We start from the raw sequence: 18388 nt of genomic DNA, 5'->3' as shown, positions 1-18388 counted from the left end.
TTTGTCCAGTGGAAGAGTATACATCTGATTAATGATGTAATTTTGACAGTTTGTATCCGCTAAAAACAAACTATCCATTTTACTGACATTTAGTGCCGCCATTTTCCTTGGTTGAGTTAATCATACAGCTAGATATGATAGAATTTTGAAAGCAACAAATTCTAAATTCTATCCTTTCCTTTTTTATCTCACTTCTCAGCAAACCAAACAAAAGACAATAACGTTTTTGACTAACACACATTGCTTCATTTGTTAAGAATAAGGGTAATTAAAAGTAACACAATTCCTTGTAAAACTTTGAAAGATGATACAATGCAAAGCGACCTGAGAAGGGACCTATATTCTATTTATTCAATGGAACAATATTTAAGCACTGTTCTTTTTATTTATTTGACAGAACAATGAGGTCATTTATGAATTTGTACAATGAATGATCATGCTGGTAGGCCATGCATGGAAACTAAGCATTATTGAATGATGGACCATTGTGTTTCAATGTGACAGTCCCAAGTTTCTTTCTGATTTTGATTTTCACGTCATTGATGAATTGATTGAAATTATTTTCTGATGATCCATGAGTGGTCAATGAGTTCACTAATACCTTTTTGAGCTCCCCAATATTTGTCCTCAATTCATCAGCCAATTTTCCACTAATCAGACGGTTAATCTTTCTTGCAACTTCCTCTCTTGTGATTGACCTCATGTCACATAGATTAAGTCCAATCCTCCAATCATCAACCACTAATTTTCTATTAGTGAATTGATCAGTGAGCAAAGGGAAACACAACATTGGTACACTACACCAAATACTTTCCAATATTGAATTCCATCCACAATGAGTTAGGAAACCTCCAACCGTCGGATGTGAGATCACATCCATCTGATGGCACCAAGGCACGATCAAGCCTCTACCTTTGGTCTCATCTTCAAATCCAACGGGCAGGAAATCGGTCTCATCAGAACTCACAATATCAGGTCGAACCGCCCAAATAAAACTCACCCCACTAACCAAAAGCCCATATGCTATTTCTGCAATGCCTTGCTTACTAACATGAGCATAGCTACCAAACGAGACATACAAAACTGAACCATGTGGCTTGGTGCTAAGCCACTGGGTGCAGTCTGACTCGGACCACATGCTAGTAGGCACAGTGTTGTTGGTGAACCCAACTGGGAAAAGAGGCCCAATTGCATATATTGGCTGCTTTTCTTGTAAGGCTAAGATTGTCTCGGATTCAAGCTCTTGGACCGTGTTACAGACAATAAAGTCCGCTCTTTTCACATCCTCAAATGCCTTGGATATGATACGGTACACCACCGTTGATAAATTGTCGGTAGCTTGAAGATAAGACATCAAATCCTTTGGTTCAATGGCCCTCACACCCGGTATGTAATCGATTGTGTCCTCACGGTTATCTAGTAATACAAAAAAATACAAAAAAAAATACATAAAATATCCCATAAAAATAAAATTATATACGTAAATTTCCTACTTAAGCTAAAATACAAATCTGACTTTCTGAATTTCTTAAGATTTCATTTCAGTTTTTTAATCTTGTTTTCGTTCATTTCAGTCTTCCAAGTTTTAGATTTATTCAATTAAGGCCTTCCATCAAACCTTTGTTAAAATTTTTTGAAAAAAAAAATTAAAAAATATTTTTCAATCATTAGTTAAATTTTTTTAATTAAAAAAATTTGAAGATAAATCTAAAAAATTGAAAAATGGACCATAACATATAACAAAAATGGATGAAAAAGTCTTAATTGAATAAACTTGAAAGTTAAAGTACTGAAATGAATGAAAGCAAAGTTAGATGACTGAAATGAAATATGAAGAAACTTAGAGGGTCAATTTTACATTTTAGCCATGAATTAATTTGCAACAACGAAGTATTTTTTATTATTATTTATAAATAATATAATTATATAACTATATATTTAGGTACTAATTTTAGCAACTTCGTTCAATAAAATTATATTTTGTCTCCCTAATTGATCATTATAAGAGAAATGCTACAGTTACAAATTTTTTTACAATATTTTTATAAACTATTGAGGTTGCAAATTTTTACTGGTTTGCATCTGGGTCCACTACTTATATCACTTTTTTACTTATTAATAACCACTAATCACAACAAAAATTTGTAAAAAAATTTGTAGATCTAGTATTTTCCTTCTTTTAAAGTCCATGAAAAAATTTATAGATCTAAAGTCTTAAAAAAAATATACAAGCCCAAATATTAGCCTAACAACAAAAATTACCAATAGACAATAGCAAAGCTAAAAAATAAATAAAATAAAATAAAATTTGAGACTAATCAACCGATTTTACCAAAAACAAACAACTTAACCCTTTAAAAAACTTTAAACAAAATAATTTTGTCCTTACCAACAAAAGACACTACACACACATAAAAAAAAAAAATAATAATAATAATAAAAGAAAACTTTCCTGACTAAGCAATAGAACCAAAAGCCAAAGCCATTGCATATAGTTAACAATAAAACCGCCCCCCTTAACTCCAAGTCCTGGCTCCGTCCCTATATACACTCTTTCCATAAAAATAAAAATAAAAAAGACGTGCAAAGAAAATTAACCTTTGAAATATTACAAAATTTTCTATACACAACCTAGAAACTGACATGTCACTAATTACAAACATTCATTTATGAGAGATGTTATGTCTACAACATTTTTACAACAAATCACAAGTGGTTAGTTGTTATTGGTTGAAATTTCAAACTAACTCTAAAATTACTTTTTTACCCCAACAATAATAACCAGTAACAACTTGCCACTTCAGATTTGTTGTAAAAATGTTGTAGACATATTATTTCTCTTCATTTATTAAGTAGTTGAAATCCATCAACTACATCTATTGTTACATCAATTTATAAATTTTATATAGTAAAATTTATAATAACTTGAGCATTTTCTCAAGGGAGAGAGAGAGATTTCACATACCACGAGAAGCAAAATGAGAATTTTTTATGAGAAGATCCAAGTGATAGTAGAGAGTAAGAACTAAAACTGGTTCAGTCCAGAAAGAAATATTAACAAGGTTATACTTGTTGGCAATCATTGATGACCACACGAAAAAAGTGTCTGAAATCAAGCAAGTGATGGGAGGGTCGGAGTGAACCATTTTTGCTAGAAGTTCATCGACGTGGGGAGGGAAGACATGTAAAACACCCTCCCAAAACTGGTCATGGTTGAGGGAACGATCGAACCCTAGTGGAAAACCATCACTGATAGTTGTGTAGCGTATGTCTAGACCTGATTTACGAGCTCCGGTGAAGATGTCATCTTCTTTGGTGCTGTTGGGTTGAGATTTGGTTATATGGTGGTGGACTGATTGAGTGTTCACAAAGGTGATGATGAAGCCCTTTGATGCAAGCTTTATGGCTAGATGGACGAAAGGGATTACATGGCCTTGAAGAGGGTAGGGAAACAAAATAGCATGGGGCTTTTGGTGATTGTTCTCCATGAGAGAGAGAGAGAGAGAGAGAGAGAGAGAACTCACAAAAGCTAAAATGAAGTTGGCTAGTATAGCAAGACCTAATACTCATGAATATATATATATATATATATATGATTGAATATTTCAACTAAGTAATTAAGGAACATAATTGTTAAAATAAATAATATGATTAAAAGCAAATATAGATATTATTTGAATGGTAATATTGTGAGTATGTTTGAGAAATTTTCTTACAAATTAATGAAAAAAAAATTAGGTTAAAATGCACTTTGTTTCTTTTAAGTTTGGATTGCTTGTAAATCACTTTTAAAGCTTACAATTTGCACCTTCAACTATTACCATCAAATCACATATTAGGTACTACTATTTGATTTATAAGTCATATATAGGAATATTCTCGCATTTGTAGTATGATTAATAAGGTAAAACATTTTGTATATTTTTTTGTTGGGAGGTAAAATTGTGTAAAAAAATTGTGACTTCAGAGTGATTGTTTTGATATTTGCTACCACATGAAAGCATTTGCACCACTTGACAATAATTGTAAGAAGCGGCCGTAATCATCATCTTATATATAGTCCACATATATATGTAGAAGACAACAAGACAAGGAAGAAATAGTGTGCATTATGTCTTGTTATGGCCCGTGATTGTTGATATATATATTTATATATTGCAGTTTGCAACTGAAGAGTCTGATCCAGCAGTAGCTTTTCCTCCAAAAAAAAAAAAAAAAAAAAAAAAAAAAGATCTAGCAGTAGCTATTAGCTACAGTATAAAGCCAGTCTAGTCAAAAACTTTGCAAGGGAGCCGTATAGTTTGCATTCACCAAGCGGTCGGCACTTACTTTCACGGGTAACTGTGTAAGCATTCACTGCCACTTGTTGAACTTAAAAAAAAATTATAGGTGAGTTTGGTTCAACTTTTTAAAATTAGGTTTTTTGAAAAAATAGAGTTTTTAAAAAGTGCAGTATGAAAAAGTGTTTTTTATAAAAATTATACATGTGTTTAAAAATTAAAAATTGTTGTTTAAAAACTTTTGTGAAAATACGTATGGGTGAAAAAATGTATAGAAATATGTGAAATGTTGTTTAAAAACTGAAAATTGTTGTTTAGAAACACTCACCAAACACCCCCTAAGTGTTTGGTAAAAACTGTTAAAAAGTGCTTTTTGAAAAAATTGAGTGTTTGGTTAGTATTTATAAAAGTGACGGTTTGAGTGGTAAATTACTAAAAAGGATAATGTATATATAAAATAGTTTATTTCATATTTAAATCAACTATTTCATAATATTTATTCAAAAAAAAAAAACTTAATAATAATAACAATAAAAAAAAAATATTATTAGTATTATTTTAATATTATTATTTTGCAAGGAAGCTTCCTTTTTCACTCTTTAACACCCCACCACATATATCTCATCGTTGTCTTTTCTCTTCATCTTCATCTTCCTTTCTCTTTTTTTTTTTTTAATCTTTTCCCAATCTTTTCCCTTGCCGTGTTGCTAGAGCCCTCAAGTTCTTGTTTCTCCCTTGTCATCATTAGATTTTCTTCATCGTTTGTTTCATTCACCTCCTCAGTTTATCGATTTTCACAGAGGAGAGGAACCTGGGGTTGCACCGTTGATCAAGCTTGTTTGTGAATTTGTGATTTGCTGTGGTTCTCTAGGGCTGCTACTGCAATCCTTGATTTGTGTTGCTCACTTTCACCGTGTAAAATTGTGTTATAAGCAAAGGGATAAAATTGGGTTTTTAAGAATAACTAGTGGGCAATTTGGGAAATATGTGCAACCTCCAACGGTAACCTGAAAAGCGCTTCAGTGCTTTTGTGCAATGGTGCTATTTGCTGCTTTCCCAATTTGTGCTTTTTCTTCACAAATGAAAACACAGCTTTTAACAAAAAGCAACTTTGAAATACTTACCAAACGCAAATAAATTTTTTTTTTTTGGTTTCAAAATGTGCATTTTAGCTTCTAAAAGCTTAAACAAACGGGCACTATAAGACAAACATGAATCACCTGTTAAAGCTTAAAAAATAGATGTGTTAAATATATTGGTTTGAAAAATATTTTTATAGGAAAAGAAAAATATAATTAATTATTTTGGCGGCTTTTTAAATTTTTCATGAAAATAAAGTCAAAACTTTTCTAAAATTGTTTATTAACAATTGCTTTAAAGACACTGATGTTGTATATATAGGTATATACAAAGATAGGTTATAATAATGATATTTGAGTTTGGAGAATAAGATTTCATAAAGTGAAAATTTAAGTTCCAGAATTTTCTAAGTGAAAATTCGAAAATCTGAATTTTCTGGTAACTGTTCAAAATGGTTGAAGAGGTTTCAATTTTTGTTAACCGTTTTATGAAACATTTTAACTCTCCATCATGTCTTTTCATGAAACATAACCCTGTGGTATAAATAGAGGCTTACGGTCATTTTCTAGAATTGCTATCCGTAAAACCCAACATCTTGGTTGTATCCTAGAGACAAATTTGCGATAACTTTTTAGCAACAAAAGTGTGGAGGGCAAATATTGTCTAGAGAAAACAATATAGTGTCTCCAAGTTATCTATTTCCTGTTTGTCTTTTATGTTAATCTTGTTATTCCATTATTACTTTGTGTAATATCCCCAACAATCTGTTAACAAGACTCTTAATTATATATGTCCTATAGTTATTGACCCCTGAGATAATACTTTTTTTCCGTTATAATCAAGCTCCTATCAGTCCACACAGCACAGGTTGTAGTTGTTTCGGTGCAATTTAATGGTAAAATAAATAAATAATAAGTTGAACTTGATTAATTAAAAGAAAGTAAGTAGGAATTTCATGGGATTAACCTATCTTAAAATGACGAGTTAGTGTTTTAGTGGCTTCCAGTTCCAGGGGTCAACTTTGAACTAGACAGCATTTGTCAAGTACCATAACTTTATGGGGGATTTGGAGGAAAACAGTCAACAGTGAAAACAACTTCCCATACGTTTGGGATTGTTTGATATATCAACCCCTTTCTCTCTGAACAGTAAAAAGAAAAAAAAGAAAAAGAAAAGACAACTAAATAGTAATTATAATTATATAATAATTAAAGGGCTAATAAATAAAAAAGGAGCAATAATTAACTTCTTATTTTATCAAGAGGGTTGATATTGCTCCTTTCTTATTTATTTTCAATAACTCAAAGTCATATATACTAAGACCTAAGTACTTACCAATGAGGCTCTTCAATTAGTATTATACAGAAAAAATTAATTATAGACACTAAAATAATTAGATCTGCTCTTCATAAACAAACTATAGATGCAAGATATAGAAAGGGAATGAATGCTTTTTTTTTTTTTGCCATTTTTTTCGTCTTTGAATTTTTAATGAACTCACCCCATTTGTTGACGCAATATGATACTAACTAATATTCCTATCAAGGATCAGTTCTATTACAAGTTATTGAACCCACTAATCTATTCCTTGTGTTTTTAGTGTATGATTTAGTGGTTAGTACTTGAACAGTGGCAGCTCAATGGGTGAGCCAAATAGGCAACTGCCTAAAGCCCTAATGAAAAAAGGCCTTTAAATTTTTATCAATAGAGATATTCTTGTACCAATATAAGTATTAATTAAGGCCTAAATATTCACCAATAAATAGAAAGTAGTTGTTTTTTATCAAAGAAAAACCAGTTAAAGAAAAATATTTTCATTGAGTAGTTGTTTTTTATCAAAGAAAAACCAGTTAAAGAAAAATATTTTCATTGGATGGGTCAATCATTCAATCTTTCAAACATATATGTTAAAAGAACTCATTAATCTTACACTAGTAAATAAATTTATACTCAAATTCTATTTAGAAATATCAAATATATAACTTTATTAAACTTTTCAATCATAATTTTTTAGTATTTGGTTATTTCACTCAATAAATAGTGTTTATTTTAGTTGTATAGTCATTGAGTAATGCGATAGATTCGTTTTGATTTGTAATTTTTTTCTAAAAAAATATCTTAAATGAAAAAAAAAAACCAAAAGTTAAATAAATATTCTATTAATATTCAAAGTATAAGAATATATTTCACTTAAAGTTATCATCTTAGGGCCCACAATACCTTGAGCCGGCCCTATACTTGAATTTATAAATAATACAGAAATGAAATAAAAAAAGAATCAACTTCGAATCCCACGTTAGGCGAGTTGGCACTTCTCCAAGCTTTAAAGGCTTGAGAGGTTCATAGACCCAAGTTCGAGTGGTCCCAAGGTGAGAAAAGGTAAGGCCATATGGTCGATTTTAAAAAAAAATAATAATAATAAAAAATAAATAAATAAATAAATAACCTTATTACCAGCAAGTTCTCTTGTTTGCGGTTGCTTTACGTTAACATTACAATGTTTGGGTGGAATTGGATAACAGTCAAAATTTTCTAAAAATAGTTTATTAGTAATTTCCTTAAAAGGCTCTAGTTAACGGAATGCTTTATCTAACACAGGATTTTAAGGAAAACAATCAACTTAAAAAGACAACTTTTGAGGCATTAATGCATTGCATTGGCAGACCAATTTTCTTTTCAGATGTATACCAACTTTTAGAGCGTCCTTTGGACAGAGGGGAAGGAAAGGAGAATAAGTAACTTATATCAGCGGCGGCTCTAGAAATTTTTTCCAAGGGTTCATTAAGAAATATAAGTTAAAACAAAATCTAATTAAAATAAAACTTGACTATATCAAGTTACCAACAAAAAAACACACAAATGCATAAAATTTTATAATTTCTTTCTACAAGTTTTCATATTTTGAATCATTGCAAACCCTCTGTATTTCCTAAAAATTAAATTATATAAAGTCATATCATGTTTGTACTATACATGCACATATTTGCACACATCACAATTCACACAAAAAAAAAAAATGTTCATAATCAATATTAAACACACTCACACATATAATAAATATTTATAATAAAATAGACACTCGCAACTCACAAATATTCACTCTTTATTCTTAGAGTTTGAAGATACCAAAATAGTCAAATAATTAACTGAAATGAGATGAGATTCATAAAAAAGAGATTTATATGATCTGTGCTGTTGTTTGGTTTTAGGATGGGCTTATCTGTGTTGTTTTAGTTTTGGACTGGGTTGGCCTGTGTTATTGTTTAGTTTTGAGTTGGACTTATCTATGATTAGGGTGTGCAAAATTTAAGTTAGGGTTTTCAAAAATATTTTTTAAAGTAAGCTAATATATATATATATATATATATATATGTAAGGACGCGATTTGGTGACGAACCTAAACAGTGTCGGGTTCGCACGTGAAAAGGCCCCTAACAATATCATTTGTAGAGCGTGGGTTTGGAAGGCTAGGCCTTGGTCGACAGGCGGTGGGTTTTTCGCGGTATTCATACAAGTTTCGGTTTTCCTACACCCCTGGAGTCTTTCTCTTGGAGGTGGGCTGGGAGGCTCTGGTTTTTGGCCATTTTTCCCAACCCCCCTTTTAGGTTACTTGTTTTTTCCTTTTATATTCGCCTGCGTTCATTGTCCTTCGTCCACGTATAGGGTCAACCTTTCCAAGATTGATACTTGTCCCATCAACCCATATTCAAAGTCGTTGGGGGTGGTTGTAAAAGCCAAAGAATGCGGCTCTGTCAGGTTCAGAGTATTGAATGGCAGTAAGGGCAGCTTTCCCTGGATATTTTAGATCTTTCGTCCTGGTTTCGGTCCTATACCGTTTTTACCCTTCTTTCAGGGGGGGGACTTTGGGTCTGCCGAGGACCGAGCCGTCCTCGGCGATATCCACAGGCTATTTTGTCGAGCTTGGGCCATAACCCTCCTCGGCTTGGGCCTTCGGATTTTCCCCAGGTAGATGGGCCCGGCCCGTAAATCATTTGGGCCCCACAATAGCCCCTCAAAACCCAGCTGTCCAACCTCTTGGTTGGGAAGGGGGGTTTTGGTGATGCCGAACCTCTTCCTACGGCCTAATCAATTTGGCCCATTAATAATACTGGCGGCTCTTCATCTATCCAAGAAATGTGCCGATCTATGAGACAGTTTTTGATTTCGCGCTTGATGCGCTCTTATCGTTTGGGTTTCCCAAAACGTGCTTTTAATGACCACTATTTACGAGACTACTTTAATTCGGCGGTTTGTTTTGATGGGGTGGAGAAACGGAACCGGCATGTTGGTGTTGGCAGATTCCTTTGGAGATCTGAACCTATTAAATGTCTCCCGCTCCACCCTCTGTATAAGAAGGAAGGGAGAAGGTTATTGTTTTCGTAAAGAATTCCTTCTCATCTTTCTGAGATTTGAAATACTTGGCCTCCCCTAGGGTTCATTTTACCCACTGGTTCACAAACTAAATCGTGGTATACTTTATCATAACAACGAGTGATGCAGGAGTCAAACCCCTCCCATAAACGCCATGTTCCAATAAAACTCATTATAGCTCGATCGGGACAGGGATGACGAAGACTCAAAATCAACCTCACCCTTCTTTCAGTCAAAATCCGAAGCAGGGGCTTGTCACGTCCAACTTTCGGCGTGACTGAGTCGAGAACACCTACCATCAGTACCAACCGCTCTCCTATGAGCATACCTAGTATGGCTCCAGTGTGTTGGGAGTCAGGATCGAGGCAGGGACTAAGTGCCCTTACTTCTCCCTCTCTTCCTTCACTGGTGCTATCCTCCGTCTCCCTCTCTTAGTCTTCCCAGCACCAGTTCCATCCTGGTGCTTTCACTTCTCCCTCTTTTGCTCCTTTTTCTTTCTTTTCATCTCTTCTCTCTTCTTCTCCTCCTTCTTTACTCATGTCCTCCATTTCTTCATTCATCTCCTCCATCTTCTTCATTGATTTCTTCCTTACTATTTCCTTCTCCTTCATTTTTTCCCAAAGAAGGTTCTTATCGTAATATGAGCAGTATTGAGGCAGAGATTGGAGAGACTTTGAAGACGAGTTTAAAAGACGCCTGACAGTTTACTTATCTGTACTACGGATGTAATTGTTGCTTAGGCAGTTCGCATTTTGTATAGGCTCGTTTGAGCCCCTCTTTGTACGTTGTAATAATTTTTCGTATTAATAAAAATTGTTGTTACTTTATTTCGCATGTTTTGTCTCTATGCCTTTTTTTTAAATTTACAAACGCTGCTCGGCACCATAATATAGCATCTAAATCAATGACGACTAAGACCAAAATACTTGATAATAAAAAGATGTCGCCATAACTTTAATAGAAATGCTTGGCACAATAAGGCCGACCAGTGAAAAGTAATACTTACCCCATGCTAGCCGAGGAGAAAAACGAAGGTTTGATGCCGTGTGAGGAATAACCATTTGAAGATATATCACCCACCAAATGAACAGCCTTCTTATACGACTAAATGCTGGGGCGTTCCACCACCTTCCTTACAACTTTACTGGCCTTAACCTTTTATGGTGTTTAAGCCGTGGATGAAGTGACCTGACATTTTTATCAAGTAACCCATCTTACGAAATTCAAACCTTTTCTTATCCAAGTATTTGGTTTCCCCATTGGCTTGGGTCCGAGGACTATACAAGGCCTTGGTTCTGTCCAAAACTTGTAATAATTATAATTTTTTGTACTTGGTTTTCCCATAGGCTTGGGTCCGAGGACCGTGCAAGGCCTTGGTTCTGTCCAAAACTTGTAATTTTTTATGTACTTGGTTTCTCCATAGGCTTGAGTCCGAGGACCTTGCAAGGCCTTGGTTCTGTCCAAAACTTGTAATTTTTTATGTACTTGGTTTCCCCATAGGCTTGAGTCTGAGGACCATGCAAGGCCTTGAAACTTGTAATTTTTTATGTACTTGGTTTCCCCATAGGCTTGAGTCCGAGGACCATGCAAGGCCTTGGTTCTGTCCCTGGGCTACTATGCTGAACGAGTCTGGGCCGCGAATTTACTAGGCTCACAAATTAAGAGGTATTTCCGTAGTCTTTGATCACGCGGTACTTTTTGGCATCCCAGTGTTCGAGGTGCGCCTTCTCAAGACTCCTTTAGCCTCAGGGTTGCAGACGACGTTGGAAATCGAGCCAGAGACGTTTTGTCTGTAGCGTTCCTTGGGACGCTGCGTGAATTAAATGCCACCGGTTTACTTCTGGGTATAAATGGGATAGGGGATCACTTCACTTGCACATGAACTCTCCTGTTCCCTTCAGAACCATATTTCTTCCATATCCGTGATCTCTCTTTCTAGTGCCACTGCCTCAAAGCAAGATGTTTGAGGCTTGGATGGGGATGAAAGGTCTCCGCACGCTTCAGAGGCACCGAATCCTCAAGGTGATATGGTATGGACAAGGATGGCACAGATTCAAGCCAGTCCTCCATCTTGACAGGAGGAAGATGGTATTCCTCCTTCTTTTAGTCAAAATCCGAAGCAGGTTCTGGTCATGCCAGATTTTTGGTATGTCAGAAAAAGGAATTTCCGCCATCAGCGCTGTCTGCCTTGTAGCAGGCAAATTTCTGCGGGGGCTTCCCAGCTTCCGGATCCCTGCACCTTTTCTGTAAATGGTGTTAGCCTGAGGTCAGGTTCCCTGCACCTTTTCTTCATCGGTGCAGGCCTCAAGTTGGGTTCTTTTGCTGCCTGAGTTATGGGCGCGCAGAAGCATTGAGGAGAAATAAGGTCTCGAGGCAGCAGCCAACCTCTCATCTGTGCTACCTCCACGGCTTTATCTTCACTCTCTTGTATTTTTCGTTACTTACGTAGTTAGCTTCAATATAGGCTTTGTTTCGGCTTTCCATTGTACACTGTACTGTTCCTTTGTCTTAATAAAATATGTGTCTATTTCTCTATACATATCTTTCTTCTCCGTAACCACTACTTTGTGCATGAATGTTAAATATAAGCTTGCCCTTAATGACATTCTAGGCAGAAAAATGTCTTAACACAGATTCATACTAGTTTAAACTTACAAATATTATCAAGCATAACAAGGTTAATCATCAATAAATTAAACTCTTGGAACTAACCGGGATAACCGCTGAGTGCTGCGTGATGCATACTAGAGCGATGTCCGAGAACGATAAACTCTAAATCATTCGTCCGAGAGGGTAGCCGAGTATCGAGGGGCTTTGGTTGTGCTTTTGGGTAATATGTTGCGCCGTATCGCATCAACCCCTTTGATATTGGGGGATCAGGGGGTAGACCGAGGAATCCACGCAATCAAGGTATTAACCCATCTGTTAACGCGGAGCTCTCTTCGGATGGATTTTGAGGTTTATGTGCCATAGTTTTTTTTTTTAAAATAGTTGGTTCCCCATCCAGGTAGTTGGTTTCCCCAGAGGCTTGAGTCCGAGGACTATGCAATGCCTTGGTTCTGTCCAAAACCTAGTTTTCCACATCCAGGTAGTTGGTTTCCCCAGAGGCTTGAGTCCGAGGACTATGCAATGCCTTGGTTCTGTCCAAAAATCCAGGTAGTTGCCCCAAGGCTTGAGTCCGAGTGCAATGCCTTGGTTCTGTCCAAAAACCTAGTTTCCACATCCAGGTAGTTGGTTTCCCCAGAGGCTTGAGTCCGAGGACTATGCAATGCCTTGTTCTGTCCAAAACCTAGTTTTCCATCCAGGTAGTTGGTTTCCCCAGAGGCTTGAGTCCGTATGCAATGCCTTGGTTCTGTCCAAAACCTCCAGGTAGTTTCTTGAGTCCTATGCAATGCCTTGGTTCTGTCCAAAACCTAGTTTTCCACATCCAGGTAGTTGGTTTCCCCAGAGGCTTGAGTCCGTGGACTATGCAATGCCTTGGTTCTGTCCAAAACCTAGTTTTCTCTTTGTGTGGGATCTTGGCTTTAGGGGAGTTAACTCCTCAGCCAAGCCCCTAGAGTTTATCCATACGGTTAACGTTACCAAGTGCCTAGTTTGCTCTTTACGGGGGACCTTGGCTTTAAGGGAGCTAGCTCCTCAACCAAGCCCCTAGTCAAGAAACGCAGCCCCTAACAGAATTTTATACTAGAACTCTATAACCAACGGTTAGATATATCGAAAAAACTCTATCGACCCACTTCCTATACCAACACACAAGCCTTTCCCACAGACGGTGCCAATTGTAAGGACGCGATTTGGTGACGAACCTAAACAGTGACGGGTTCGCACGTGAAAAGGCCCCTAACAATATCATTTGTAGAGCGTGGGTTTGGAAGGCTAGGCCTTGGTCGACAGGCGATGGGTTTTTCGCGGTATTCATACAAGTTTCGGTTTTCCTACACCCCTGGAGTCTTTCTCCTGAAGGTGGGCTGGGAGGCTCTGGTTTTTGGCCATTTTTCCCAACCCCCCTTTTAGGTTACTTGTTTTTTCCTTTTATATTCGCTTGCGTTCATTGTCCTTCGTCCACGTATAGGGTCAACCTTTCCAAGATTGATACTTGTCCCATCCACCCATATTCAAAGTCGTTGGGGGTGGTTGTAAAAGCCAAAGAATGCGGCTCTGTCAGGTTCAGAGCATTGAATGGCAGTAAGGGCAGCTTTCCCTGGATATTTTAGATCTTTCGTCCTGGTTTCGGTCCTATATCGTTTTTACCCTTCTTTCAGGGGGGGGACTTTGGGTCTGCCGAGGACTGAGCCGTCCTCGGCGATATCCACAGGCTATTTTGTCGAGCTTGGGCCATAGCCCTCCTCGGCTTGGGCCTTCGGATTTTCCCCAGGTAGATGGGCTCGGCCCGTAAATCATTTGGGCCCCACAATATATATATATATATATATAATATTTTTATTTTCAAGTCAGGGGGTTCAAATGAACCCCCTGAACAACACTTAACGCCACCCCTGACTTACATGATAGGTCGTTTTGAACCCATGCCTAATCATATAACAATTTGTTCTAAGCAAATATATATATACACAATATAATAGGATTCAAAATGACCTCTCAAAAGGAGAACGAAACAACCTATTCCATACCTAACCTGCAAAAATGGCCCACTACCATTGTTTTTAGAAAAAATTAGCAATATATCATTGTTTTGGAAATATGTGTGGAAATACCTCTAGGTGAAAATACGTGTGATGTTGTTTAAAAACTGAAAACATTTGTTTGAGTTGCCATACCAAACGGAGCCCGAGTTCTTTGAAAAAATGTACTTAGAAAAATTTTGAAAATTTTTTATGGTACTCGAGTTCCATAAACTCAAGTACCATGGAAAACTCGATTTCGCTACACTAGAGTACCCAAAAAGTGGTAAATTCCTACATATTTTCAAAACAGTAGTAAATTGTAACATAGTTTACAAAAATGTGTTATTTGACTATTTTCGCCATACCTAACCACTTAGTATAAAGCAACTCACATGCCATTGTGGTCTAAACCATATTGCAACCCTAACATATTTCCTTGCATCAAACTCTCACTCATTTTTATGTTAAATTAAAACAATATATTGCTACAAAACAAACTAGAGGAAAAACAAAGTTATGGTAACCAGTTGTTTTGTTTTTGATAGGTAATATAAATTTTTAAAGGGATGTTTACATATGAGTGAGAGAGCATTTTGATATATAAAATTTTAAAGATACTATAATTTTTATTACATAAAACTTACAAAATGATTTGGTAAAGAATGTGATTGGTAACATATTAGTTTGTAAACTCAATGTAGTAAAATTTGTAGTACCTATAGCACTACTATTTTGATATATGAAAGTTGAAAACTATTGGAGGGTGTAAAAAAGGTTGTTAATACTAGATCCTTATCAAATTTAAACTAAGTTGCAATTTACTTCCTCGAAGTTTGAGGTAATTTTGATTTTGTCCCATTATGTTCCAATTTGGAATGGTGCCCCAATGTTACATATCATTGGAATTTAAGTCATTTTGTTGTGATGAGATATCCGTTAAGTACAAACTAAGCTCACACTGATTTTTTTTAAAAATTTTATTTCATTTAAAACTATGTTGTTTTGGACCCTATTATAGCCATGTCATAATTTATTTTGACTAAATTACTATTTGCACCTTGAAAGTTTTGAGTAATTTTGATTTTGCCTACTAAATTTTCAAATTTTGGATTCATAAAACTATGTCATTTTGAGTTGAAGTGACACTTAACGCATATCTCATCACGACGCATCAACACTAGGACTTAAATGCAAACAATATGTAACATTAAGGGTAAGGATTAGAGTTTTGAAATTGAAAGGGGAAAGATCAAAATTATCCTAAACCTTAGGGGTTCATAAGGAAAGAATTGAAACTCCAAGGGTGTTTTTGCAAATAACAAAAAACCCTGAATTCTAAGGGGTACCAAAACTCTAAGCATTGGTAGCAGCTTCCATATTTTAGGATAAGGGGTCAATATAGGTAAGCAAAACCAAAAATCACCCAAGCAAAAAAAAAAAAAAAAAAAAACCCACATCAGGCTTCCTATCCCTTCCCTATTTTAGGATTTTGCAATAGGAATAGGTAGGGAAGCACAGTAACAAAATTCTATAATAGGGGAGGGGTAGGGAGGCTGATGTGGGTTTTTTATTGGGGTGACTTGTTGTTCTACTTACTTATATTGATCCCTTAAGTTAAAATAGGGACAATTACACATGCTCTTAAACACCTCATCCATATGGGATCTTCCAGTTGGATCACATTTTTTTTTAGTCCTTCTGGGCTTGGTATCAATCTATCCAAAATCTTTTGATATTATCAATTACTTTAAGTGGTGAAGGTTATTAGGGTCGTGCTTAGATAAGATTCTCATGATTAGTCGTCCCATCTAATCTATTTTGCTAAAGAAATAAAACCCTCATTACCAAATGGTCTTTATAGTTTGACTAATTTACCTTATTATAATTTTGCTTTAACTAACATGCTCTTAAGACACATAATCATGGTTTTAAAAACAGGATTGGATCGGCCAGTTCAACTGAGAACCGAACACCAATCCAATTCGATTATCATTAAAAACCGAAAATTGAAAAAGAAAAGCAAGAAAAACCAAAAATTACTTGTTCAACTGAGAAAACTGGGAATCGTTACGGTTAAAATGGTTCTTGTATTTGAAGAAGAATAAGAAGAAAAACTAGAATAAAATGCTACAAACTTCTTAAATTTGCACTGAGATGAGATTGTAGAAAATAGGGTGTGCATGGGTTGGGTTGAGGGGATTTTTTGACCCAACCCACCATATTGGGTAAAAAAAAATTCAACTCAACCCAACCCATCACATAAGTCCAATCCAACCCAACCCAACCCACATGGGTTGGGCCGGGTCGGGTTAAACCCATGGGTTGAACAATTTTTTATTATTAATTATTATTAAATTAAGCAAAAAAAAATATATTACACTTGCCATCTGAGTTGATAAACAAAATATATGTAAATATATAAACTAATATTACAACTTAGTTGTAAACAAAATATGTTTAAGTATTCAACTAAGTTGATAAAAAAAATATAAATGAACTAGTATCCTAATTCACTTATAAACAAAATATATATGAGTTCCTAACTCAGTTATAAACAAAAAAATTTTATTAATTATATAATATATTTAAATATATATTAAAAGAATTAATAGGATTTTATATTATATATGATAGTAGGAACCGAGGAAGTGCTCTACAGTTGTTTTTTTTTTTTAATTATTAAATATATAATATATTTTAAACATATATTAAAATATGAGTGGGTCGAGTCGAGTTTGGCGGGTTTGTAATTTTATGACCCAAACCCAGCCCGACCCGCTATAAAAAAAAATTAAAAAAAAAAAATTGTAACCCAACCCAACCCACCAAGCCCTAAAAACTTACCCAACCCGGCAGGTTGGGTGTGGTCGGGTCGGGTTTGGCGGGTTTTCTGCACACCCCTAGTGGAAAATCTCAGATTTGTGGGTGAAAATTAAATACAGGAGATACTTCTATTGGATGATATGTATGAGAAATCTGTACTTTGAGATTTGACTATAATAAAATGTTGAGGAAGACAATCAAGAAAAAAAGAAAAAAGAAAACAAGAGTAAACGTGTGTGAGTGTGACTACAGACTATGAAAGTATGAATGGAAATGAATGAATTGTCTAGTCATTTTGACATTTAAGACTTTGGTTTTAGTTTTTATTTATTTATTTATTATTATAATAAGTAGTTAAAATATTAAACTATTTTATACATATATATATATATATATATATATAAACTTAAATAGCAAATTATACTTTATCAACAATTATTAATTAGAAAAGAAAAAAAAAAAAAAAAAAAAAGAGAAGAGGAAGAAGAGAGAAAATCTTTCAATTTTTTTTTTTATATTTTCTTAATATAATTTAACGTGATAGTCACTCCACAGGATTACAAGTATAAGTGCTTGTGGAGTGTGGGTGCAAGGGTCGGCATTTAAGTCTTTAAAAGGGAGTTTCACACACATATACATTTAGATTAGAGTAGAGTAAAATTTCTATCTTGTATAAAAAGATATATATATATATAATTTATGAAAAATAAAAATTCACAAAAAAATTATTTAAATATTTTAAATTAAATTATTTATGACATCATCGGTTCGACCATTGGTTTTACTTTGGTCAAACCATAAAACCAGTAACCAGTCTTTTTATTGGTTCTTTAACCGTATTGGTTTTTAAAACTATGCACATAATTAAATTGGTGTCATAGTTTGATGATAAAAAAAAAAAAAAAATCTTCATATGGTAAGCACCTTAAATTCAATTCCCATTAACTTTTTTTTTAAAATTGTTGCAAAACCACTCTTATCTATAATAATAATTGTAGGGGGTGGGGGGTGAACTCTGACTTAACTCTAGGGGCAAAGCCTAAGAGCTAAACCCAAGGAGCGTGCCAGGCCCAAGGTATGATTGCAGATGGAACATCAGACTAATCAAGAGAAACCAATTAGATTCACAACCATAGAAATCAAGAATGGTAACCCTCCTAGGGATCATAACCGAGATAACCCCCTTAAACCTTCTTCCCAAGGTCATCA

General features: G+C 35.0%; 1 protein-coding gene across 1 annotated transcript; it reads right to left on the bottom strand.

Moving 5' to 3' along the window:
• Positions 1 to 268: 268 nt before the first annotated feature.
• LOC115952193 (UDP-glycosyltransferase 86A1) lies at positions 269 to 3543 on the bottom strand. The gene is made up of 2 exons (XM_031069270.1): positions 2966 to 3543; positions 269 to 1416 (listed from the first exon to the last, which is right to left on the bottom strand). The coding sequence occupies exons 1-2, from the start codon at positions 3486 to 3488 to the stop codon at positions 461 to 463; spliced, it is 1479 nt and encodes a 492-aa protein (XP_030925130.1). The 5' UTR covers positions 3489 to 3543; the 3' UTR covers positions 269 to 460.
• Between the last annotated feature and the right edge of the window lie 14845 nt (positions 3544 to 18388).

The sequence above is a fragment of the Quercus lobata genome, chromosome 7, assembly GCF_001633185.2.
Source record: "Quercus lobata isolate SW786 chromosome 7, ValleyOak3.0 Primary Assembly, whole genome shotgun sequence".
NCBI classification, from domain to species: domain Eukaryota; kingdom Viridiplantae; phylum Streptophyta; class Magnoliopsida; order Fagales; family Fagaceae; genus Quercus; species Quercus lobata.
This window is presented reverse-complemented; position numbering and strand designations above follow the sequence as displayed.